Here is a 21162-nt window from a genome sequence, read left to right as displayed (position 1 = left end):
CTTGCTTCCACACCTGAAACTTCTCCTCTAGTTCTGATAGTGACTCCGCAATTAGGGCAAGGTCATCAGCATAGAGGAGCTCCCAGGGGTAACCTGTCTTGAACTCCTCTGTGATTGCCTGGAGGACTATGATAAATAGGAGGGGGCTGAGGATGGAACCTTGGTGGATCCCTATCTCTACCCGGAATTCATTGCTGTACTCATTTCCAACCCTCACCTTACTGGCAGCATCTCTGTACATGGCTCGCACAGCTCTCACTAACCATTCTTCTATCCCAAGTTTCCTCATTGACCACCAGATAAGGGATCGGGGGACCCTGTCAAAGGCTTTCTCCATGTCAACGAAAGCCAGGTACAGAGGTTTATCCTTGGCTAGGTATTTCTCCTGCAGCTGTCTTACTAGAAATATGGCATCAGTAGTGCTTTTACCTGGCACGAACCCAAACTGCATCTCATCTAAATTGATTCGCTCCCTAATTAGTTGGGCTATGACCCTCTCTGTAACTTTCATAACCTGATCTAACAGCTTGATGCCTCTGTAATTATTTGTATCTAAAGCGTCACCTTTACCTTTGTAGCAGTTGACTATGGTGCTGCTACACCAGTCATTGGGTATGACTCCTTCGTGTAACACCTGGTTCGTAATACGGGTGACTAGGCTGTAGCCAACACTGCCAGATATTTTGAGCATCTCTGCAGTGATTCCTGGTGGGCAGGGGGCTTTCCCTGTCTTCATACTCTTAATTGCTTTATCTACCCTGGTACTATCAACTCGGATAGCTGGTCCCTCTATTGGGTCGACATACGGCAGGCTCTCTTCCTCCCATTCATTCTCTTTATTAAGCAATCTATCGTAGTGGCATCTCCAGACCTCTTTCTTTGCAGCCTCATTTAGTGCAAGCGTACCATCATCCATGCGAACACATTTCTCTCTTACATCACTATTCTCTCTCCTACACTGTCTTGCAACACGAAATACCTCGAGTCTTTGGTCCTCACGGCGCAGAACATTGGCAAATCTTTTCTTATCTGCTTCCCCTCTGGCTAAATAAACCTGTCGCCTAGCCTCCCTTCTGGCACATTGGTACAATTCCCTGCTACCACCGTTCTTCCAGTCCTTCCAAGCCTGTTTCTTTTGTCTAATAGCCCTGTCTACCTCCTTGTTCCACCACCACGTTACTCTGGGTCGAGAGGGGACCTTACACCAGCCACAGATCTGGTCGGTGGCTTTCAACAGGTTGTCCCGCAGAAATCTCCAATTGTCTTCCACGTTGTATGATGCTATATCCCCTTCTATTTCGTCAAATGCTTCAAGTAACTTGTCTCTAAGTCTCTGTCCATTTGCAGGGTCTTTAAGCTTCCACACCCTCCTCCTCCAAGCCGGTCTAATTCTGGGCACCCAATTTTTTCCAGCGGTTTTTTTGGGTGCAATCATTTTTGTTGACCTCGTAAGCTGTCGGAAATGCTTTTTTTCTCTCAGAAATTCCCCGTTCCAGTCCCATCTCCCAGATTTTTTTTTTTTTTTTTTGCAGTTGTCTTAATTGACATCATAATGTGTAGGAAATGCATTTTGTCAATGGAAAATGGAGGAGGTGGGGTTGAGTGAAACCTCGGAAATTCCCCTTTCTGGCCCTGATTTCACTGAGAAAAAACTTTTTCAGAATTTTTTTTTTTTTATCATCTTAATTGACCTCATTATGTACATTTTTTCTGTGGAAAACGGAGAGGATGGGTGGGGTGTACCTCCAAGCGTTTTTTTTTTGTTGTTATCTTACTTGACCTTGTAATACACTGTGAATGAATTTTTGCCATAAGGGGAGGTAATTTACAAAGATATGCCACCAGCACAGGTGCTTTTATGAGTTACAAGTACAGGTGCCAGTTACGTGATACCAGCATCAGCTACAACTATGATTTCACTTGGCTTGATAAATCTTCTTAAGCACAGCATATCTCCAAAGGTCTCAGTCACTTCTCATTGCCTCCGTGAGGCCCACATTTGACGATCATACTTCACTACCTCATTCTGTGTCTTTCTGGGTCTACCTCTTTCACAGGTTCTCCCCAGTTTGAGATCAGCACTTCTATACACAGCTGTCCTCATCTATATGCATCACATGACCATATTAGTGCAGTCATCTCTCTTGTGCACCACATCTGATATATAAACAAATGGACTGAGGTTCACTACAGCTGTTTCAAACATGTTTTTTACTGATGAACAAATCAATTACATCATGTAAAAAAACAGTTTTCTTCGTGTGAAATAAAATTTAACATATAGGATTTTTCACACAAATAGTATAGGACGAATACTGACTCTCTCATCTCAATGTCAATTGATAGAGTAAACTGAGGAAGGCTATTTTGATGTTAAATATATGTGGTATTAAATCAGTCAACACCTCCATTGAATGGAGAAGAAGGAAAAAAAAATTCACATTCAATTCACAAGCTGGTGCCAGTTACTAGATAAAATAGATGGAGTGGCTTAATGAGTTTGCATATGTGCTGTGAAGACAAACAGAACTTTCAATAAGATAAAGAAATATAAATATAAAATAGAATAATCACTATAAGGAAATGATAAAAAAAAGCAATAAAATAAAATTGAATACATAGATACACAGATATGCATGTATACAATCTATAGCATTGAAGTAGATCCAACCACTCCTGTTAAGAGGGATGAAACCCCAGACTGAAAATGATGTATGTATACAAGTAGGAACAGCTTAAACCCATAAGCACTCACACACTCATAAAAACACCACATATGTAGACATGTCTCTATATATGCACTCATATATATATATATATATATATATATATATATATATATATATGTCTCTTAAAAGACAGAGCTCAAAATCGATGCATTGAAGATACCTTATTGCAGCAACAATTATAATAGCAGAAACAACCACAATAAGCCAAACCTATGCACATTTGGCTTATTGTGGTTGTTTCTGCTATTATAATTGTTGCTGCTATTATAATTGTTGCTGCAATAAAGTATCTTCAATGCATCGATTTTGAGCTCTATCTTTTAAGAGACATATATATATATATACACAAAAACTCACCTGTGAGCTTTTTGCTAAGACTGTTAACAGATACTATATATTTTGTAAAATTTTGTTTTAGAAAAGTATATATTTAATATATATATATATATATATATATATATATATATATATATATATATATATACACACACACACACACACACACAACCAGGGCTGTGAGGTCAGTAACTGAAACCTTCAACTCCAACTCCAACTCTGACTTCTATCAATTAATTATAGTAGAAAATATACATATTCTTAAACTCTGGAGCCCCTGTGAACATTAAATCACATAGAAAATACAGCAAAATAGTATTACTGTACTGTCTGCATGGAGGTGATTAGGAAATATTCTTATATCATCATTCAATTCAGTCATGTATCAAAATGGCATTTCATCACTACCAAGTGAATAATCAGGATAGTTTTAAAGATTGAATTTTTTAATGTTATTTTATTCAAAGAAAAAGCCAATGCTTATTTTTAACAAAAGCTATTATAAATCTTTTATAATTCCTATATCATAAATGTAAATGAAATAGAAATAAAAGTAAGTTTATATTAAACATTAAAAAAATCATTAAATCCTTTGGCATAAAACTGAACAATTCAGAGAAATCATAAATTTAACTGAAAGTCCTAAGAAATAAAATAGCATCAGCAATATCTTCCTTCATTGAAACTCTGAGAACTAACTTGATAAGTTTTCGAGCAGAGAAAAGCCTCTCCACACTAACTTGAGTAGGAGGAATAGCTGTCACCATGCTAGCTGCTTCTCTAATGATTCCAGGGCAAATATGAACAAGTTCTTCCAATGGTATTGCACATGAACAATCATATTTCTCTATCTCTTTCAGTGCTGTATTGAATTCTTCTTTGAATTTTGACAGGTTCATTTCTATCCAAACGTATTTTTTCGGTTTTCACTTTTTCCTTTGCCAGTCAGTCCAGATATTTATCAAAATTGTCACCATCATTGGAAGATGATGACTGAAACTTGGACTTCATTGAAATATTGTGATTGTCTGGATTTTCCATTTCTGATGAGATGGGCAATAGTCCCTTCATTTCTATAGCAAGATGACAGAGAGTTTCCTTTGCTTTAGTAATTTGATTGTCATCTAACGGAATTTGATTCTTTGGATCAACAAACACTGAAGACAGCAATATCTCATTTTCTGTTAACTGAGCTTCCCATCTTTTCATAGAAGTTATTATCCCATTAGTAATTAAACCTCCTCTTCTACTAAGCTTGAATATCAAATTTTTCCATTCCCACAGAAACTGTCCTGCAATCAAATCTTCAGCTTGTATTTTCTTGGTAATTGCATATGGAAGAACAAGAAGTTCTTCTAATTCAGTAGCCTGGTTCCACTGCATTTCACTCAATGATATTGCAGGGTTATCAATATCTTCCAGGACAGATTTTAATTCAATCTACCGTTTTACCATCAGTAAGTCGCTTGCTTACCAACCACATGGTTCCGGGTTCATTCTTACTGTGTGGGACCTTGGGCAAGTGTCTTCTACTATAGCCTCAGGCCGACCAAAGCCTTGTGAGTGGATTTGTGGATTTGGTAGATGGAAACTGAAAGAAGCCCGTCGTATATCATCATCATCATCATCGTTTAACGTCCGCTTTCCATGCTAGCATGGGTTGGACGATTTGACTGAGGACAGGTGAACCAGGTGGCTACACAAGGCTCCAATCTGATTTGGTAGAGTTTCTACAGCTGGATGCCCTTCCTAACGCCAACGACTCCGAGAATGTAGTGGATGCTTTTACGTGCCACCGGCACGAAAGCCAGTCTGGCCGTACTGGCAACGGCCACGCTCGAGATGGTGTCTTTTACATGCCACCTGCACAGGAGCCAGTCCAGCGGCACTGGCAACGATCTCGCTCGAATGTCTTCACACGTGCCAGGGCACAGGTACCATCACGATTTCGCTTTCGCTTGCCTCAACAGCCGAGTTTCATGTCCAATGTAGGAAGGTACACATCCTGGCAGAGACCTTGGATTTAGGTCTCACTTGGCTTGCCGGGTCTTCTCACGCACAGCATATTTCCAAAGGTCTCGGTCAGAAGTCATTGCCTCGGTGAGGCCCAATGTTCGAAGGTCGTGCCTCACCACCTCAGCCCAGGTCTTCCTGGGCCTACCTCTTCCACGGGTTCCCTCAACTGCTAGGGTGTGGCACTTTTTCACACAGCTATCCTCATCCATTCTTGCCACATGCCCATACCAGCGCAATCATCTCTCTTGCACACCACAGCTGATGCTTCTTAGGTTCAACTTTTCTCTCAAGGTACTTACACTCTGTCTAGTATGCACACTGACATTACACATCCATCAGAGCATACTGGCTTCATTCCTTGTGAGCCTACGCATGTCCTCAGCAGTTACAGCCCATGTTTCACTGCCATGAAGCATGGCTGTTCGTATACATGCGTCATACAGTCTGCTTTTTACTCTGAGTGAGAGGCCTCTTGTCACCAGCAGAGGTAAGAGCTCTCTGAACTTTGCTCAGGTTATTCTTATTATAGCAGCTACACTTTCAGCGCACCCTCCCCCACTACTAACTTGGTCACCAAGATAATGGAAGCTATCAACCACTTCTAGTTTTTCTCCCTGGAATGTGGCAGAAGTTGTTTTCTGCACATTTACAGTGTTTATAGCTCCTGAACATCTGCTACAAACAAATACTAACTTCCTAGTTAACCTTCCTTTGATATTGCTGCACCTCTTATGTGTCCATAGCTTGCACTGGGTGCATCTTATAGAGTTTCTACCTACGCCTTTTCTACAGATCGAGCAGGGCCATCTACCTGAAGGGGTTTGTGTTTTGTATATATATATATATGTGTGTGTGTGTGTGTGTGTGTGTGTGTGTGTGTGTGTGTGTATGTGTGTGTGTGTGTGTGTGTATGTGTATGTATGTTTGTGTTTGTCCCCCCCAACATCACTTGACAACCGATGGTGGTGTGTTTACGTCTCTGTAACTTAGCGGTTCAGCAAAAGAGACTGATAGAATAAGTATTAGGCTTACAAAGAATAAGTCCTGGGGTCGATTTGCTCGACTAAAGGCGGTGCACCAGCATGGCCACAGTCAAATGACTGAAACAAGTAAAAGAGTATATAAGTGCTTCATCAAGTATAGCTCCTTTTCTTGCACGTCTTCTGATTATAGCATCAATCTTGAGTGTTCTTGCTGCTATGGCTACCTGATTTAATTTATCAATCAGAGTTGCTGCATGGGGATCTTTGAAACCAGCCATTATAGCAAGTTGTAAGGTGTGCACTGCACAGTGCATGTGATATATTTGGCAACATTTTGAAGCCTGTTCAGTAAGTGAGACAGCAACATCAAGTGTGTTATCCGAATCCTCTGATTGTTCTATTACTTCTTCTTTTTCAAGATTTACAGTAGTTCTTTCATCATCAGCAATTTCTTCATTTGCATTCAACTTCTCAATAGTTTTAATCATATTTGATGCATTATCAGTAACAATGCAGATAACTTGTTTCTTTTGGATTTGATATTCTTTCATAACATTTTCTACCAAGGACTGATGGTCATTACTATCATGATTTGCTTTGGTGTCTTTAACAGCCAGTGTCTTTGTCACAATCTTACCGTCATCGTTAACAAATCTTAAATTTATTGCAAAATAATTTACTTTATGCCTTGTAGTTGCATCCATTTTTAGAAACATGTACCGGCCCTGGAGAGTTTTCTGCAATTCTTCTTTTTTTGCAGTTGCTTCATTTACAACAAGTTTTCTGATACTTTGCTTATCTAATGAAACATCAAACTTTCTAGCTATTTCACCACTGAGTTGAAGAAATGTTGGCTGTGAAAATAAACTTAGAGGCATGGCATTTTTTACAACTAAATCAATAAGACACTTCTTAAATGTTTCTGTAGTCATAGTTATTGTTATATTGTCAGAAGCAAAGAATCTTGTGACACTTGTTTGCTTTGCAATTGATATTCCACTAACTGATGATGAAGTACTTGGCTCTGCTTCTTGTGCACTTGTTTCATCCTTTTCATTTACTTTTTCTAAGACTTTTAGATGGAAACGCACTAAATGTCTTTTCAAATTACTTGCTCTTGAAGGAGCGATTTTATTAGAATCACTATAAGCACTTATTTTGCTGTTACAAAGTTTTCCAGTATCATCATTATCACTATCTTCACCATCAACCATGCATTGACACACAAAATATTTGTTAACTTCAGTGATAGTAAAGTGTTCAAATACACTAGATTTAGTAGATTTAGCTATTTGTTTTTTCTTTCCATACTGTAGGGACTGTCAACATCAACAACATCAATGAAAATATAAACAATATTTAATTCTGAAAAAAAAAAAAAAAAAAAAAAAATCAAACATGAAAAACACTGACCGCATAAATTACAATTAGTGCTTAACAGTAAGCATTGTTAAATTACTGTAATATTTATTAATATATTATATATTGTCACAAAAGTTAAGATAGAAGCCACAGTAATATTAAAGAAAATAAAAGATTTTCTTCAGAATTTTAACAGTCAAAACAAAAGAAACGGAATTAAATTATCGTGGTATATGACTATCTAGTATCTAGTTGAACAATTTGTGCAGAAACCTTGAATGCTTCATTCTTTTTTACAATTTTATTTTCATAATCCTACGAAACATTTTACATACATGTGAAAGAACACATGCATAAAAGTTTCCCTTAATTTAGTTCTTTTCAAGTGAAACACTTCATTTAACAATCTTAAAATGTAAACTTCATAGGTTGTTTGTGCGCATATTGCATCATCTTTGAATTTGAAAGATGATACAATATGTGCAGAAGTAGCCATTTACCTCAGTCAAAGTGATGTTTACAACTGATGCAATTCACAGCTCAAATTCATTGCAGATTACACTTATTACAGTTGGCTGTGATGCAGTTCACTATATTTGCATGTTTTACAAAGGATAAATTTGCGCGATCTTGGTATTATTATTAATTCTGAATGTAATTTATAGTGTATAGCTAATTCTTAATTTGAATATATTTACAGACATTTCTATTGTTGTTTAGTTTATTTGATTATGTTCTATTATAAAACATAATTAAATAAACTATATATTTTTCATCAAATAAACAGCATAATATTTTTGAGGAGTTGAGAGTTAGCCAATTTTCACCAAATCCGACTCTGACTCCTAAAACACAAAAATTGTCTCGACTCCAACTCCAACTCCGCAGCCCTACACACAACCCCACACAACACACACATATACACACACATACATACACTTCCACACACACACGCAACAGAATGACACACAGAGATAGGTACACACACATTTATACAGAGAGAGTGCACAGCAGAATGGCACACAACACACACATACATGCACACATACATACACACATACACGCATACACATGAACGCACATACATACACTCCCACACTCACATAAATATACAGAGAGAAAGAGAGACAGAGTGACACCACCACCACCACCCTCACTCATTCACACAGCCACACCCTTCAAACAATGCACCCACATTCCATCTCACTCCTCTCTTCCTCTCACACACATAGACACACACACATGCAGACACACACACAACACACACATACATGCGCACATACATACACACATACACGCACACACATGAACGCACATACATACACACACATACACTCACATAAATATACAGAGACAAAGAGAGACAGAGTGACACAGAGTGGTACACATGCACCCACACATATGTCCACACACACACATACATACATACATACATACATCATCATCATCATCGTTTAACGTCCGCTTTCCATGCTAGCATGGGTTGGACGATTTGACTGAGGACTGGTGAAACCGGATGGCAACACCAGGCTCCAGTCTGATTTGGCAGAGTTTCTACAGCTGGATGCCCTTCCTAACGCCAACCACTCAGAGTGTAGTGGGTGCTTTTACGTGTCACCCGCACGAAAACGGCCACGCTCGAAATGGTGTCTTTTATGTGCCACCCGCACAAGAACCAGTCCAGGGGCACTGGCAACGATCTTACTTGGCTTGCCGGGTCTTCTCACGCACAGCACATTTCCAAAGGTCTCGGTCAGTAGTCATCGCCTCGGTGAGGCCCAATGTACGAAGGTCTTGCCTCACCACCTCAGCCCAGGTCTTCCTGGGCCTACCTCTTCCACGGGTTCCCTCAACTGTTAGGGTGTGGCACTTTTTCACGCAGCTATCCTCCTCCATTCTCACCACATGTCCATACCAGCGCAATCGTCTCTCTTGCACGCCACAACTGATGCTTCTAATGTTCAGCTTTTCTCTCAAGTTCAGCATACATACATACATACACACATTCCCACTATGTCTACATACACATGCCAACACACACACACATCCATTCATACACCCTTCAGACTTAACCACCATTAAAGAACAAAGAGATTTCTTGCACATTCTTAGTCTCTGGAACAATGAGAAGGCAAGTTGACCTTGGCAGGATTTGGATTCACAGCATTAAGAAATGGAATTGGGAAACCATAAAGCATGTTTTTCAGTCCTCTGATGCTTCTGTCTGCTGACCACCAATCAGTAATCGTGTGATTGATACAGGAGATTTTGGATTCAGTCCTACTGTATGACATCATGAGCAAATGTCTTCTGCTATAGCCCCAAACCAATCCAAACCTTGTGAGGGGATTTGGCTGAAGTAAGCCTGTTGTATGTATATATATATTGTATATATGTGTGTATGTGTGTGTGTGAGGGGGGAGGAGAGAAATTGATTTAGTTTCATTTTGATTAAAATACCATTGACTTCAGAACAAATTATCTCATTACAATTCATCTGCCCTGCATATCTGTCACTCTCACTCCATTTGTTTAATCTCAGCATGACTTTATGAAATATACTGCAGCATTAAGTATGAAGGAAGAAGAATGAAATTTCAAATACAAAAGACAAACAGAATAAGAAGAGATACTGTTACAGCAAGGAAGTTGGATAACTTAGAAAACTTTACACTGTTTCAATAAATACTATGAGACAAATACAAAAAAATAAACAGAACATCTCTAGCTCATGTAGAATGATTTAGACAGTAAACCTAATAAAATTCAACAGCTTCAGATATAGCACACATAACATATATATATTGATATAATACACACACACACATAAACATAAACATATATATATACATATATATATATATATATATATATATATATATATATATATATATATATATATATATATATATATACCGGAGTAAGCACATGAAATGTGCAACAAGGTGGAAAAAAAGAGTACTCAAATACCAGAGGTAGAGTAATATGCTTTATTTAAAAGCAGCAGAAATATAACAAAAAAACCGTTACTCTGAGTTTCACGTTCCCGTTCATCGGACAGTTTTCTGTCCGATGAACGGGAACGTGAAACTCAGAATAACGGTTTTTTTGTTATATTTCTGTTGCTTTTAAATAAAGTATATATATATATATATATATATATATATATATATATATATATACACACATAAAATCAAGTACTTTGATCCTGAAAGTTGGAATTCAGGAAACAAAAATTTTCAAGTGCATAGTTACCTGCCGAAATTATCTGCTGGTTTTGGAGTTGTAGTTACAGGTGTTGTGCTTACAAGTGAATGTTTTTGTGATGCTCCAGGTGTAGCAGTAATAGAATTACTAGGAGTTTGTAGATTTGAAATTGATGTTGCAGTTGTCAAATTACTAGAAACATTAAAGCTGTTTGTATTATTTTTAGTTGAGTTACTTGAATTCATTGCATGGTTTGCATTGGAGTTTTCTGTAGTTGTGTGGGAGGGAGTTTGATGAAAGTATGCATAATTTAAGGCACTTTTGGCACTTAGTCTGTCTTTAGGATTAATGGTAAGCAGCCCCTGCAGAGAGAAAAGAAATTGGGAACATTTTAAATGTAAATATACATTCAGAAAAAAAGCAACACACACACACACACAGACATATTATTTCTTATAATTCCATACACTCACTCAAAATACATACAGATACAAATACATGCATACATACACATGAATGTATACAAACACACACATATATATACACACATATACACGTGCGCGTGCGCACACACAAACACATACATATAATTAAAGCAGCTGAATGCAGTTTAAGTTTGCAACGATTGTTTTGTTAGAAACCTTTATTTAATGCTAGCAACTTAGTCCAGTTAAAAAAAATACACTTTTTACTATCCAATCACAACCACCACCATCATCTTTCTCTCTCTCTCCCTCTCTCAGGCTTTCTTTAACAACACCATCATAATATCACCCCTCTGCTAAAATTATTCCATTCCCCCTACCTCATGCCATGGATGCTTCTCTCTCTCTCTTTTTCTTTCTCCCTCTTTCTGTCTTACTCTTCGCCTTATCTTCTTTTTCTTTCTCCTCTTTTTCCCTTCAACTAATCACATGAAAGTGTTACAATCACATTACCTCTACCTCACATGTTATGGATGCTTCCCTCTCCCTCTTTTTCCTTACATCTCTTTTTCCTCCTTTTTCTCTAATTACGTGAAAGCATTACCAACAGGCTAAGTAACACAATGACAAGCAAAACTATTATAAGATGTGTGTCTGTTCATACATACATACACTGCATTTCAAATTATCAATGATGTAACATCTTTTTATTTTATTTAAAATATACTCGGAATTCAACAAAATTTTCACAGAATAATGGCATCAGTTATATGTACGGGGTATATAAAAAAAACATGAGGTTTCATAAAACAACACAGAAGCTACGGCCATTTACCAAATGTAAATAAACTTTCAGTACTTCAAATTATTAGCAAGGTTGAATCAAAACTTATATAAACAAGAAAATACCAATGTAGTTGTTTGATGCACATATTGAAATGAACACATACAATCATAAACATGGAAGAAATAGAAATAAACAGCATTCAAAAATGATTGGTGAGCTGGTTAGTAAGTGATATATGAGCATATGTTTGAAATAAGTTGGAAAAGGAGCTGGTCCATGGAACATGCTAGTTTCTGAATCTCTGATGTTATACCACGGGATACATTCATTAATGCCTGCCACACGTTCATCCTTGCTCCTAAATTGGCGTCTATTCTTGTAAATACATCACTTTAGAATACAAGTTTTCTATTAGATTTAAGTGAGGGAAACAGGCAGGCCAGTTCATCTTCCAAGGCCCACAGAAGCCTAATTGTTGTAGATACTCCATAGTTTTCTTTGCTGAGTGTGAGGGCACATTATCTTGCATGAATATTATGGTTGTCTTGAAAGTGATCCTTTGCTTTCTTAACCAAGGTTCAAGGTGCTCCCTCAGAAAGGCTATGTAAGCATCCACAGTCATTTTAACACTGTCCAGCACTTTCCAAGGACCAGTCATAATACCTCCAATAATACCTGCCCAAATCATGATGCCTTCTCTCCCATGTTAGTGTCTCAAGCATTAATGATGATCTCATCCATTTACAACCCATCCCCTGCTGCAACCATCAGATTCATCAAGGGTAGCACGAGTTCCATCCGTAAACAAAATTTTTGAAAAGTCGGTCTTCATGTTATCTTCTGCCCATTTCAGACAATTTTGTATGTGTATTTTGTTTGAAAAAGGCCTTTTAACTGATGTCACTAGTTTACTGACCTTTCTCAGATGACATTGTGTAGTTCTGGACACAGTGGTTTCGCCAGAGTGCATGAAAAGTTCTACACTTGTAAGACCTGGGTTCTTCACAGCTTTGTGCTTAATTTGTGACAGAAAACATTGAGAAACAGCACTTGACTGACCTTTGTCAGCTCTCTTATGTAACTTCATAAGAGCTGTAACAAATTTTATCACAGTTTGGAGATACTTTCCAATTATTTCTAATGCTGATTTACCTTTTGCAAGTTCAGAAATAATAACAGATTTCTCTGAAGCAGTTAAGCCTCATTAACAACCCATAATTACACAATTATCAGACCACTCATTAATAATTTGGAACATTGAAAGTTCATGGAAATCATGCAAATGGCCAGTTTGTTTACACTTGTGCAAAACCTCAGGTTTCTTTACACACCATGCGCAGGAGTGGCTGTGTGGTAAGTAGCTTGCCTACCAACCGCATGGTTCTGGGTTCAGTCCCATTGCATGGCACCTTGGGCAAGTGTCTTCTACTATAGCCTCGGGCCGACCAAAGCCTTGTGAGTGGATTTGGTAGACGGAAACTGAAAGAAGCCTGTCGTATATATGTATATATACATATGTATGTGTGTTTGTGTGTCTGTGTTTGTTCCCCCACCATCGCTTCACAACCGATGCTGGTGTGTTTATGTCCCTGTAACTTAGCGGTTCGGCAAAAGAGACCGATAGAATAAGTACTAGGCTTACAAAGAATAAGTCCTGGGGTCGATTTTTTCAACTAAAGGCGGTGCTCTAGCATGGCCACAGTCAAATGACTGAAACAAGTAAAAGAGTAAAAGAAAAAAAAAAGATATTACTGATGTCATCATTCTGTGGAAATTTCATTGAATTCCAATGAGTAGTTTTTAAATAAAATAAAATGTTACATCATTAATAATGTGAAACACAGTATACATCATCATCATCATTTAACGTCTGTTGTCTATGCTGGCATGGGTTGGATGCTTTAAACAGGGCTGGCAAGCAGGGAGGCTTGCACCAGAATCCAGTCTGTCTTGGCATGGTTTCTACGGCTGGATGCCCTTCCTAACGCCAACCACTCTGAGAGTGTAATGGGTACTTTTGCGTGCCACCGGCATGGGTGCCATTTGCATGACACAGGTATCTGCCACAACTGCATTTTCACTTGGCTTGGTGGGTCTTCTTCTCAAGCATGACATAATGCCAAATGGACTCGGTCATTGCCTCTGTGAGGCCCAACACTCAAAGTACAGCAGAGTACAAAATGGTCTCAGTCCTTCCCTCTGTGAGACCCAACACTCAAAAAGTGCTTTTACATGCCACTGACACAGGTACTATTTGTGTGACACCAGTATCTGCCACAACTGAGATTTTACTTGGCTTGATGGGCCTTCTTCTCAAGCACACATAATGCCAAAGATCTCAGTTATTGCCACTGTAAAGCCCAACATTCAAAAGGAGATCAACCACTTTGCCTCCGTGAGGCTCAATGCTTGAAATTGCTTTTAATGTGCCACCTGCATGGGTGCTGGTTACATGACACCAGCATCAGCCATGACTGTGATTTCACTTGACTATTGGGTCTTCTTAAGCACAATATATCTCCAATATGTTGTGAGGCCCAATGTTCAGAGATTGTGCTTCACCACCTCATCCTATGTCTTCCTGGGTCTACCTCCACAGGTTCCCTCCACAGTTAGGGATCAGCACTTCTCTACCACAGCTGTCCTCATTCATATGCATCACATGACCATACCAGTGCATTTGTCTCTCTTGCACACCACATCTAATGCCTCTTACGTCTAACTTTTCTTGCAAGATGCTTACACTCTGTCGAATATGCACACTGATCGTGTACATCCAGCGAAGAATACTGGCTTCATTTCTTTCAAGCCTATGCATGTCCTTAACAGTCACAGCCCATGTTTCAGTGCCATGTAGTATGGCTGTTCACACACAAGCATCATACAATCTGCCTTTCACTCTGAGAGAGAGGACTTTGTTGCCAGTAGAGGCAGGAGCTTTCTAAACTTTGCCCGGCCTAATCTTATTCTGACAGCTTTGCTCTCAGAGTTTCCATCTCCGCTATTAACTTGATCACCAAGGTAATGGAAGCTATCCACTACCTCTAGCTTACCCCCATGGTAGTTGATAGAGTCTATTTTCTGTACATTTTTGGTGTTTATTGTTCCTGTGCATCTACCACATACAAAAGTTATTTTCCTTGTTAACCTTCCTCTTATATTGCTGCACCTCTTGTCCAAAGCTTACACTGGGTGCATCTTACAGAGTTACTACCCATACTTTTTCTACAGATCAAGCAGGGCCATCTACCCAAACGGACTTGTGATTTGTCTGCCTTCTTGCTTACTAAGACTGGTTTTTGCTAGGTAAACTCTAAGGCCCTTCAATTCTAGACCTTGCTTCCATACCTGGAACTTCTCCAGTTCTGGTAGTGATTCAGCTATAAGAACAAGGCCATCATATATATATATATATATATATATATATATATATATATATATATTTACTTGGAGAATGGAGCAACAAATACAAGAAAAAGCATTTTCGTTGGACTAGATAGCCGTTGTTTTATTATGTGGAGCTTGTGAAATGAGTCAGTGTGGAGGTTTAGGTTATGTAATGAGTCATTTTGTATATTATGTCATAGTCACTTAAGCACGTTTCGATGCAGCCAGTAGTTTGGCCGATCTCTTCAGAGTTTGTGGTGTGCGAAATGTATATGGTGTAATGTATATGGTAGTGTAATAGTGGTGATAGGTAAATAGAGCCTTACATTTTAGTTGTTGCGTTGGTCTTCTTGTAAGGGGATATAGGATGGGTGCTATTTAAGAACATTGTTCCAGTTTTAGTCAAGCACATCTCCACGTGATGTTTGTGATTGCCGGATGCGACTATATATATATATATATATATATATATATATATATATATGTTGATTTCTCAGCCCAAGAATTACAGCGTGATGTGCTGCTTGACTGGTCCCCCCTCTCTCTCTCTCTCTCTCTCTTTATATATATATATGATGATGATGATGATGATCTTTTCTCCCGCCATGCCTCTGTCTACCCCTCCATCCTCTCTCTCCCCTTCGTAGTTTTTCCTTAAGGTCTTCAGGTTCTGGCTATATATAAATGAGAAACCCATTCTAAATTATCTCGCTGACGTACTACGACGAAATACCCAAGATGCAGATAAGATAGAGATTTTTTTATTTATTTACGGCCTCAAACATCTCAATACCTTGCGCTTTAGTTTTGCCCCCTATTATTTATCTTGTTTCTCTCCATGAAATTCAATTAAATTCAGTTGTTGTCTTAAATTCATGCTTATTCATTTTCTAAGCTTCCTAAATTCATGCTACGTTATATTCTAATCACCCAGAATTCATTGCTCTTTTAAAAAAATTACGATTTATGCATTGTTGTCTCTCAAATATTTAAAATCTACAATTAAGAGCCCTATCTACTCGCTGGCGGTACCTACCCACCACTACCCATTTTCCTTTATTCAAAAATTCTTATCGCTCCTTAAAATTATGGCTTTTAAGTGTTGATTTCTCAGCCCAAGAATTACAGCGTGATGTGCTGCTTGACTGGTCCCCCCTCTCTCTCTCTCTCTCTCTCTTTATATATATATATGATGATGATGATGATGATCTTTTCTCCCGCCATGCCTCTGTCTACCCCTCCATCCTCTCTCTCCCCTTCGTAGTTTTTCCTTAAGGTCTTCAGGTTCTGGCTATATATAAATGAGAAACCCATTCTAAATTATCTCGCTGACGTACTACGACGAAATACCCAAGATGCAGATAAGATAGAGATTTTTTATTTATTTACGGCCTCAAACATCTCAATACCTTGCGCTTTAGTTTTGCCCCCTATTATTTATCTTGTTTCTCTCCATGAAATTCAATTGAATTCAGTTGTTGTCTTAAATTCATGCTTATTCATTTTCTAAGCTTCCTAAATTCATGCTACGTTATATTCTAATCACCCAGAATTCATTGCTCTTTTAAAAAATTACGATTTATGCATTGTTGTCTCTCAAATATTTAAAATCTACAATTAAGAGCCCTATCTACTCGCTGGCGGTACCTACCCACCACTACCCATTTTCCTTTATTCAAAAATTCTTATCGCTCCTTAAAATTATGGCTTTTAAGTGTTGATTTCTCAGCCCAAGAATTACAGCGTGATGTGCTGCTTGACTGGTCCCCCCTCTCTCTCTCTCTCTCTCTCTTTATATATATATATGATGATGATGATGATGATCTTTTCTCCCGCCATGCCTCTGTCTACCCCTCCATCCTCTCTCTCCCCTTCGTAGTTTTTCCTTAAGGTCTTCAGGTTCTGGCTATATATAAATGAGAAACCCATTCTAAATTATCTCGCTGACGTACTACGACGAAATACCCAAGATGCAGATAAGATAGAGATTTTTTTATTTATTTACGGCCTCAAACATCTCAATACCTTGCGCTTTAGTTTTGCCCCCTATTATTTATCTTGTTTCTCTCCATGAAATTCAATTAAATTCAGTTGTTGTCTTAAATTCATGCTTATTCATTTTCTAAGCTTCCTAAATTCATGCTACGTTATATTCTAATCACCCAGAATTCATTGCTCTTTTAAAAAAATTACGATTTATGCATTGTTGTCTCTCAAATATTTAAAATCTACAATTAAGAGCCCTATCTACTCGCTGGCGGTACCTACCCACCACTACCCATTTTCCTTTATTCAAAAATTCTTATCGCTCCTTAAAATTATGGCTTTTAAGTGTTGATTTCTCAGCCCAAGAATTACAGCGTGATGTGCTGCTTGACTGGTCCCCCCTCTCTCTCTCTCTCTCTCTCTTTATATATATATATGATGATGATGATGATGATCTTTTCTCCCGCCATGCCTCTGTCTACCCCTCCATCCTCTCTCTCCCCTTCGTAGTTTTTCCTTAAGGTCTTCAGGTTCTGGCTATATATAAATGAGAAACCCATTCTAAATTATCTCGCTGACGTACTACGACGAAATACCCAAGATGCAGATAAGATAGAGATTTTTTATTTATTTACGGCCTCAAACATCTCAATACCTTGCGCTTTAGTTTTGCCCCCTATTATTTATCTTGTTTCTCTCCATGAAATTCAATTGAATTCAGTTGTTGTCTTAAATTCATGCTTATTCATTTTCTAAGCTTCCTAAATTCATGCTACGTTATATTCTAATCACCCAGAATTCATTGCTCTTTTAAAAAATTACGATTTATGCATTGTTGTCTCTCAAATATTTAAAATCTACAATTAAGAGCCCTATCTACTCGCTGGCGGTACCTACCCACCACTACCCATTTTCCTTTATTCAAAAATTCTTATCGCTCCTTAAAATTATGGCTTTTAAGTGTTGATTTCTCAGCCCAAGAATTACAGCGTGATGTGCTGCTTGACTGGTCCCCCCTCTCTCTCTCTCTCTCTCTCTTTATATATATATATGATGATGATGATGATGATCTTTTCTCCCGCCATGCCTCTGTCTACCCCTCCATCCTCTCTCTCCCCTTCGTAGTTTTTCCTTAAGGTCTTCAGGTTCTGGCTATATATAAATGAGAAACCCATTCTAAATTATCTCGCTGACGTACTACGACGAAATACCCAAGATGCAGATAAGATAGAGATTTTTTTATTTATTTACGGCCTCAAACATCTCAATACCTTGCGCTTTAGTTTTGCCCCCTATTATTTATCTTGTTTCTCTCCATGAAATTCAATTAAATTCAGTTGTTGTCTTAAATTCATGCTTATTCATTTTCTAAGCTTCCTAAATTCATGCTACGTTATATTCTAATCACCCAGAATTCATTGCTCTTTTAAAAAAATTACGATTTATGCATTGTTGTCTCTCAAATATTTAAAATCTACAATTAAGAGCCCTATCTACTCGCTGGCGGTACCTACCCACCACTACCCATTTTCCTTTATTCAAAAATTCTTATCGCTCCTTAAAATTATGGCTTTTAAGTGTTGATTTCTCAGCCCAAGAATTACAGCGTGATGTGCTGCTTGACTGGTCCCCCCTCTCTCTCTCTCTCTCTCTCTTTATATATATATATGATGATGATGATGATGATCTTTTCTCCCGCCATGCCTCTGTCTACCCCTCCATCCTCTCTCTCCCCTTCGTAGTTTTTCCTTAAGGTCTTCAGGTTCTGGCTATATATAAATGAGAAACCCATTCTAAATTATCTCGCTGACGTACTACGACGAAATACCCAAGATGCAGATAAGATAGAGATTTTTTATTTATTTACGGCCTCAAACATCTCAATACCTTGCGCTTTAGTTTTGCCCCCTATTATTTATCTTGTTTCTCTCCATGAAATTCAATTGAATTCAGTTGTTGTCTTAAATTCATGCTTATTCATTTTCTAAGCTTCCTAAATTCATGCTACGTTATATTCTAATCACCCAGAATTCATTGCTCTTTTAAAAAATTACGATTTATGCATTGTTGTCTCTCAAATATTTAAAATCTACAATTAAGAGCCCTATCTACTCGCTGGCGGTACCTACCCACCACTACCCATTTTCCTTTATTCAAAAATTCTTATCGCTCCTTAAAATTATGGCTTTTAAATGTTGATTTCTCAGCCCAAGAATTACAGCGTGATGTGCTGCTTGACTGGTCCCCCCTCTCTCTCTCTCTTTATATATATATATGATGATGATGATGATGATCTTTTCTCCCGCCATGCCTCTGTCTACCCCTCCATCCTCTCTCTCCCCTTCGTAGTTTTTCCTTAAGGTCTTCAGGTTCTGGCTATATATAAATGAGAAACCCATTCTAAATTATCTCGCTGACGTACTACGACGAAATACCCAAGATGCAGATATGATAGAGATTTTTTATTTATTTACGGCCTCAAACATCTCAATACCTTGCGCTTTAGTTTTGCCCCCTATTATTTATCTTGTTTCTCTCCATGAAATTCAATTGAATTCAGTTGTTGTCTTAAATTCATGCTTATTCATTTTCTAAGCTTCCTAAATTCATGCTACGTTATATTCTAATCACCCAGAATTCATTGCTCTTTTAAAAAATTACGATTTATGCATTGTTGTCTCTCAAATATTTAAAATCTACAATTAAGAGCCCTATCTACTCGCTGGCGGTAACCCGCCCTCCCACCCCCTCCACCGGAAGTTCATTCCTCTGTCATCCCACCCCCTCCACCGGAAGTTCATTCCTCTGCCATCCCACCCCCTCCACCGGAAGTTCATTTCTCTGTCATCCCACCCCCTCCACCGGAAGTTCATTCCTCTGTCATCCCACCCCCTCCACCGGAAGTTCATTCCTCTGTCATCCCACCCCCTCCACCGGAAGTTCATTCCTCTGTCATCCCACCCCCTCCACCGGAAGTTCATTCCTCTGTCATCCCCCCCCTCTCCACCGGAAGTTCATTCCTCTGTCATCCCACCCCCTCCACCGGTAGTTCATTCCTCTGTCATTCCACCCCCTCCACCGGAAGTTCATTCCTCTGCCATCCCACCCCCTCCACCGGAAGTTCATTTCTCTGTCATCCCACCCCCTCCACCGGAAGTTCATTCCTCTGTCATCCCACCCCCTCCACCGGAAGTTCATTCCTCTGTCATCCCACCCCCTCCACCGGAAGTTCATTCCTCTGTCATCCCACCCCCTCCACCGGAAGTTCATTCCTCTGTCATCCCGCCCCCTCCACCGGAAGTTCATCCCTCTGTCATCCTGTCAACCTCGGCTGTCTCCCGGAACCCATCTAGTGGCCTTGGCCATCCTCTCCCCTACCTTTGGGTAGCGCATTAAGGTTGAGAAATGTTTGCAGGTTGTAGGTACTGTTTTGCTTATGAATTCTTCCAATTGCAAGTTTTCTTTTCAGGTACACGACACTGCTTTTCCCCTTCCCAGGCTACAGGCCCACACCCCCAACACCCATACTGTTAGGATTTGCACTCTCAACGTCGGCACGCTGAAAGGTAGATCTGGTGAAATTGTTGAGATGCTTGAACGGAGATGCGTAGATATGTGCTGCATCCAGGAAGTAAGATGGAGAGGAGGTTCTGCAAGGTTCCTCACAGGCAAAGAACACAGGTACAAGATTTTCTGGGCAGGGAACACTGACGGGGTCGGGGGCGTAGGAATACTTCTAGCGGAGAAATGGGTGGATAAGGTAATCGAGGTCGTTAGAGTAAGTGACAGAGTACTTAAGATCAGACTAGTGCTTCATCATAGATTAGCTACTGTCATCTCAGCCTATGCACCTCAACCTGGGCTACCAGATGGTCTGAAAGACCAATTCTATGACACCCTCTTGCAAACTACCTCGTCGACGAGTGACAGGGACCTTCTCTTTG

General features: G+C 39.0%; 1 protein-coding gene across 4 annotated transcripts in view; it reads right to left on the bottom strand.

Moving 5' to 3' along the window:
• Positions 1–21162, bottom strand: part of LOC106881146 (cyclin-dependent kinase 4) — a 104024-nt gene that overhangs the window by 9500 nt on the left and 73362 nt on the right. For 3 of the 4 annotated variants that reach the window (XR_016241461.1, XR_016241462.1, XM_089350613.1), the window contains exon 8: positions 10682–10995. Coding sequence is in view for 2 of the 4 variants with exons in the window: in XM_089350613.1 (XP_089206739.1) it covers positions 10682–10995 (314 nt within the window). In the remaining 2 variants the exon portion in view is untranslated. Of the gene's footprint in view, positions 1–3502; positions 7430–10681; positions 10996–21162 lie in introns of those variants that run through there. The other variant, XM_089350614.1, reaches the window with a different exon arrangement.

This window comes from Octopus bimaculoides, chromosome 4 (assembly GCF_046866305.1).
Source record: "Octopus bimaculoides isolate indiv1 chromosome 4, ASM4686630v1, whole genome shotgun sequence".
NCBI lineage: Eukaryota > Metazoa > Mollusca > Cephalopoda > Octopoda > Octopodidae > Octopus > Octopus bimaculoides.
Note: the sequence above shows the minus strand (reverse complement) of the source record. Positions and strands in the feature narration are given on the sequence as shown.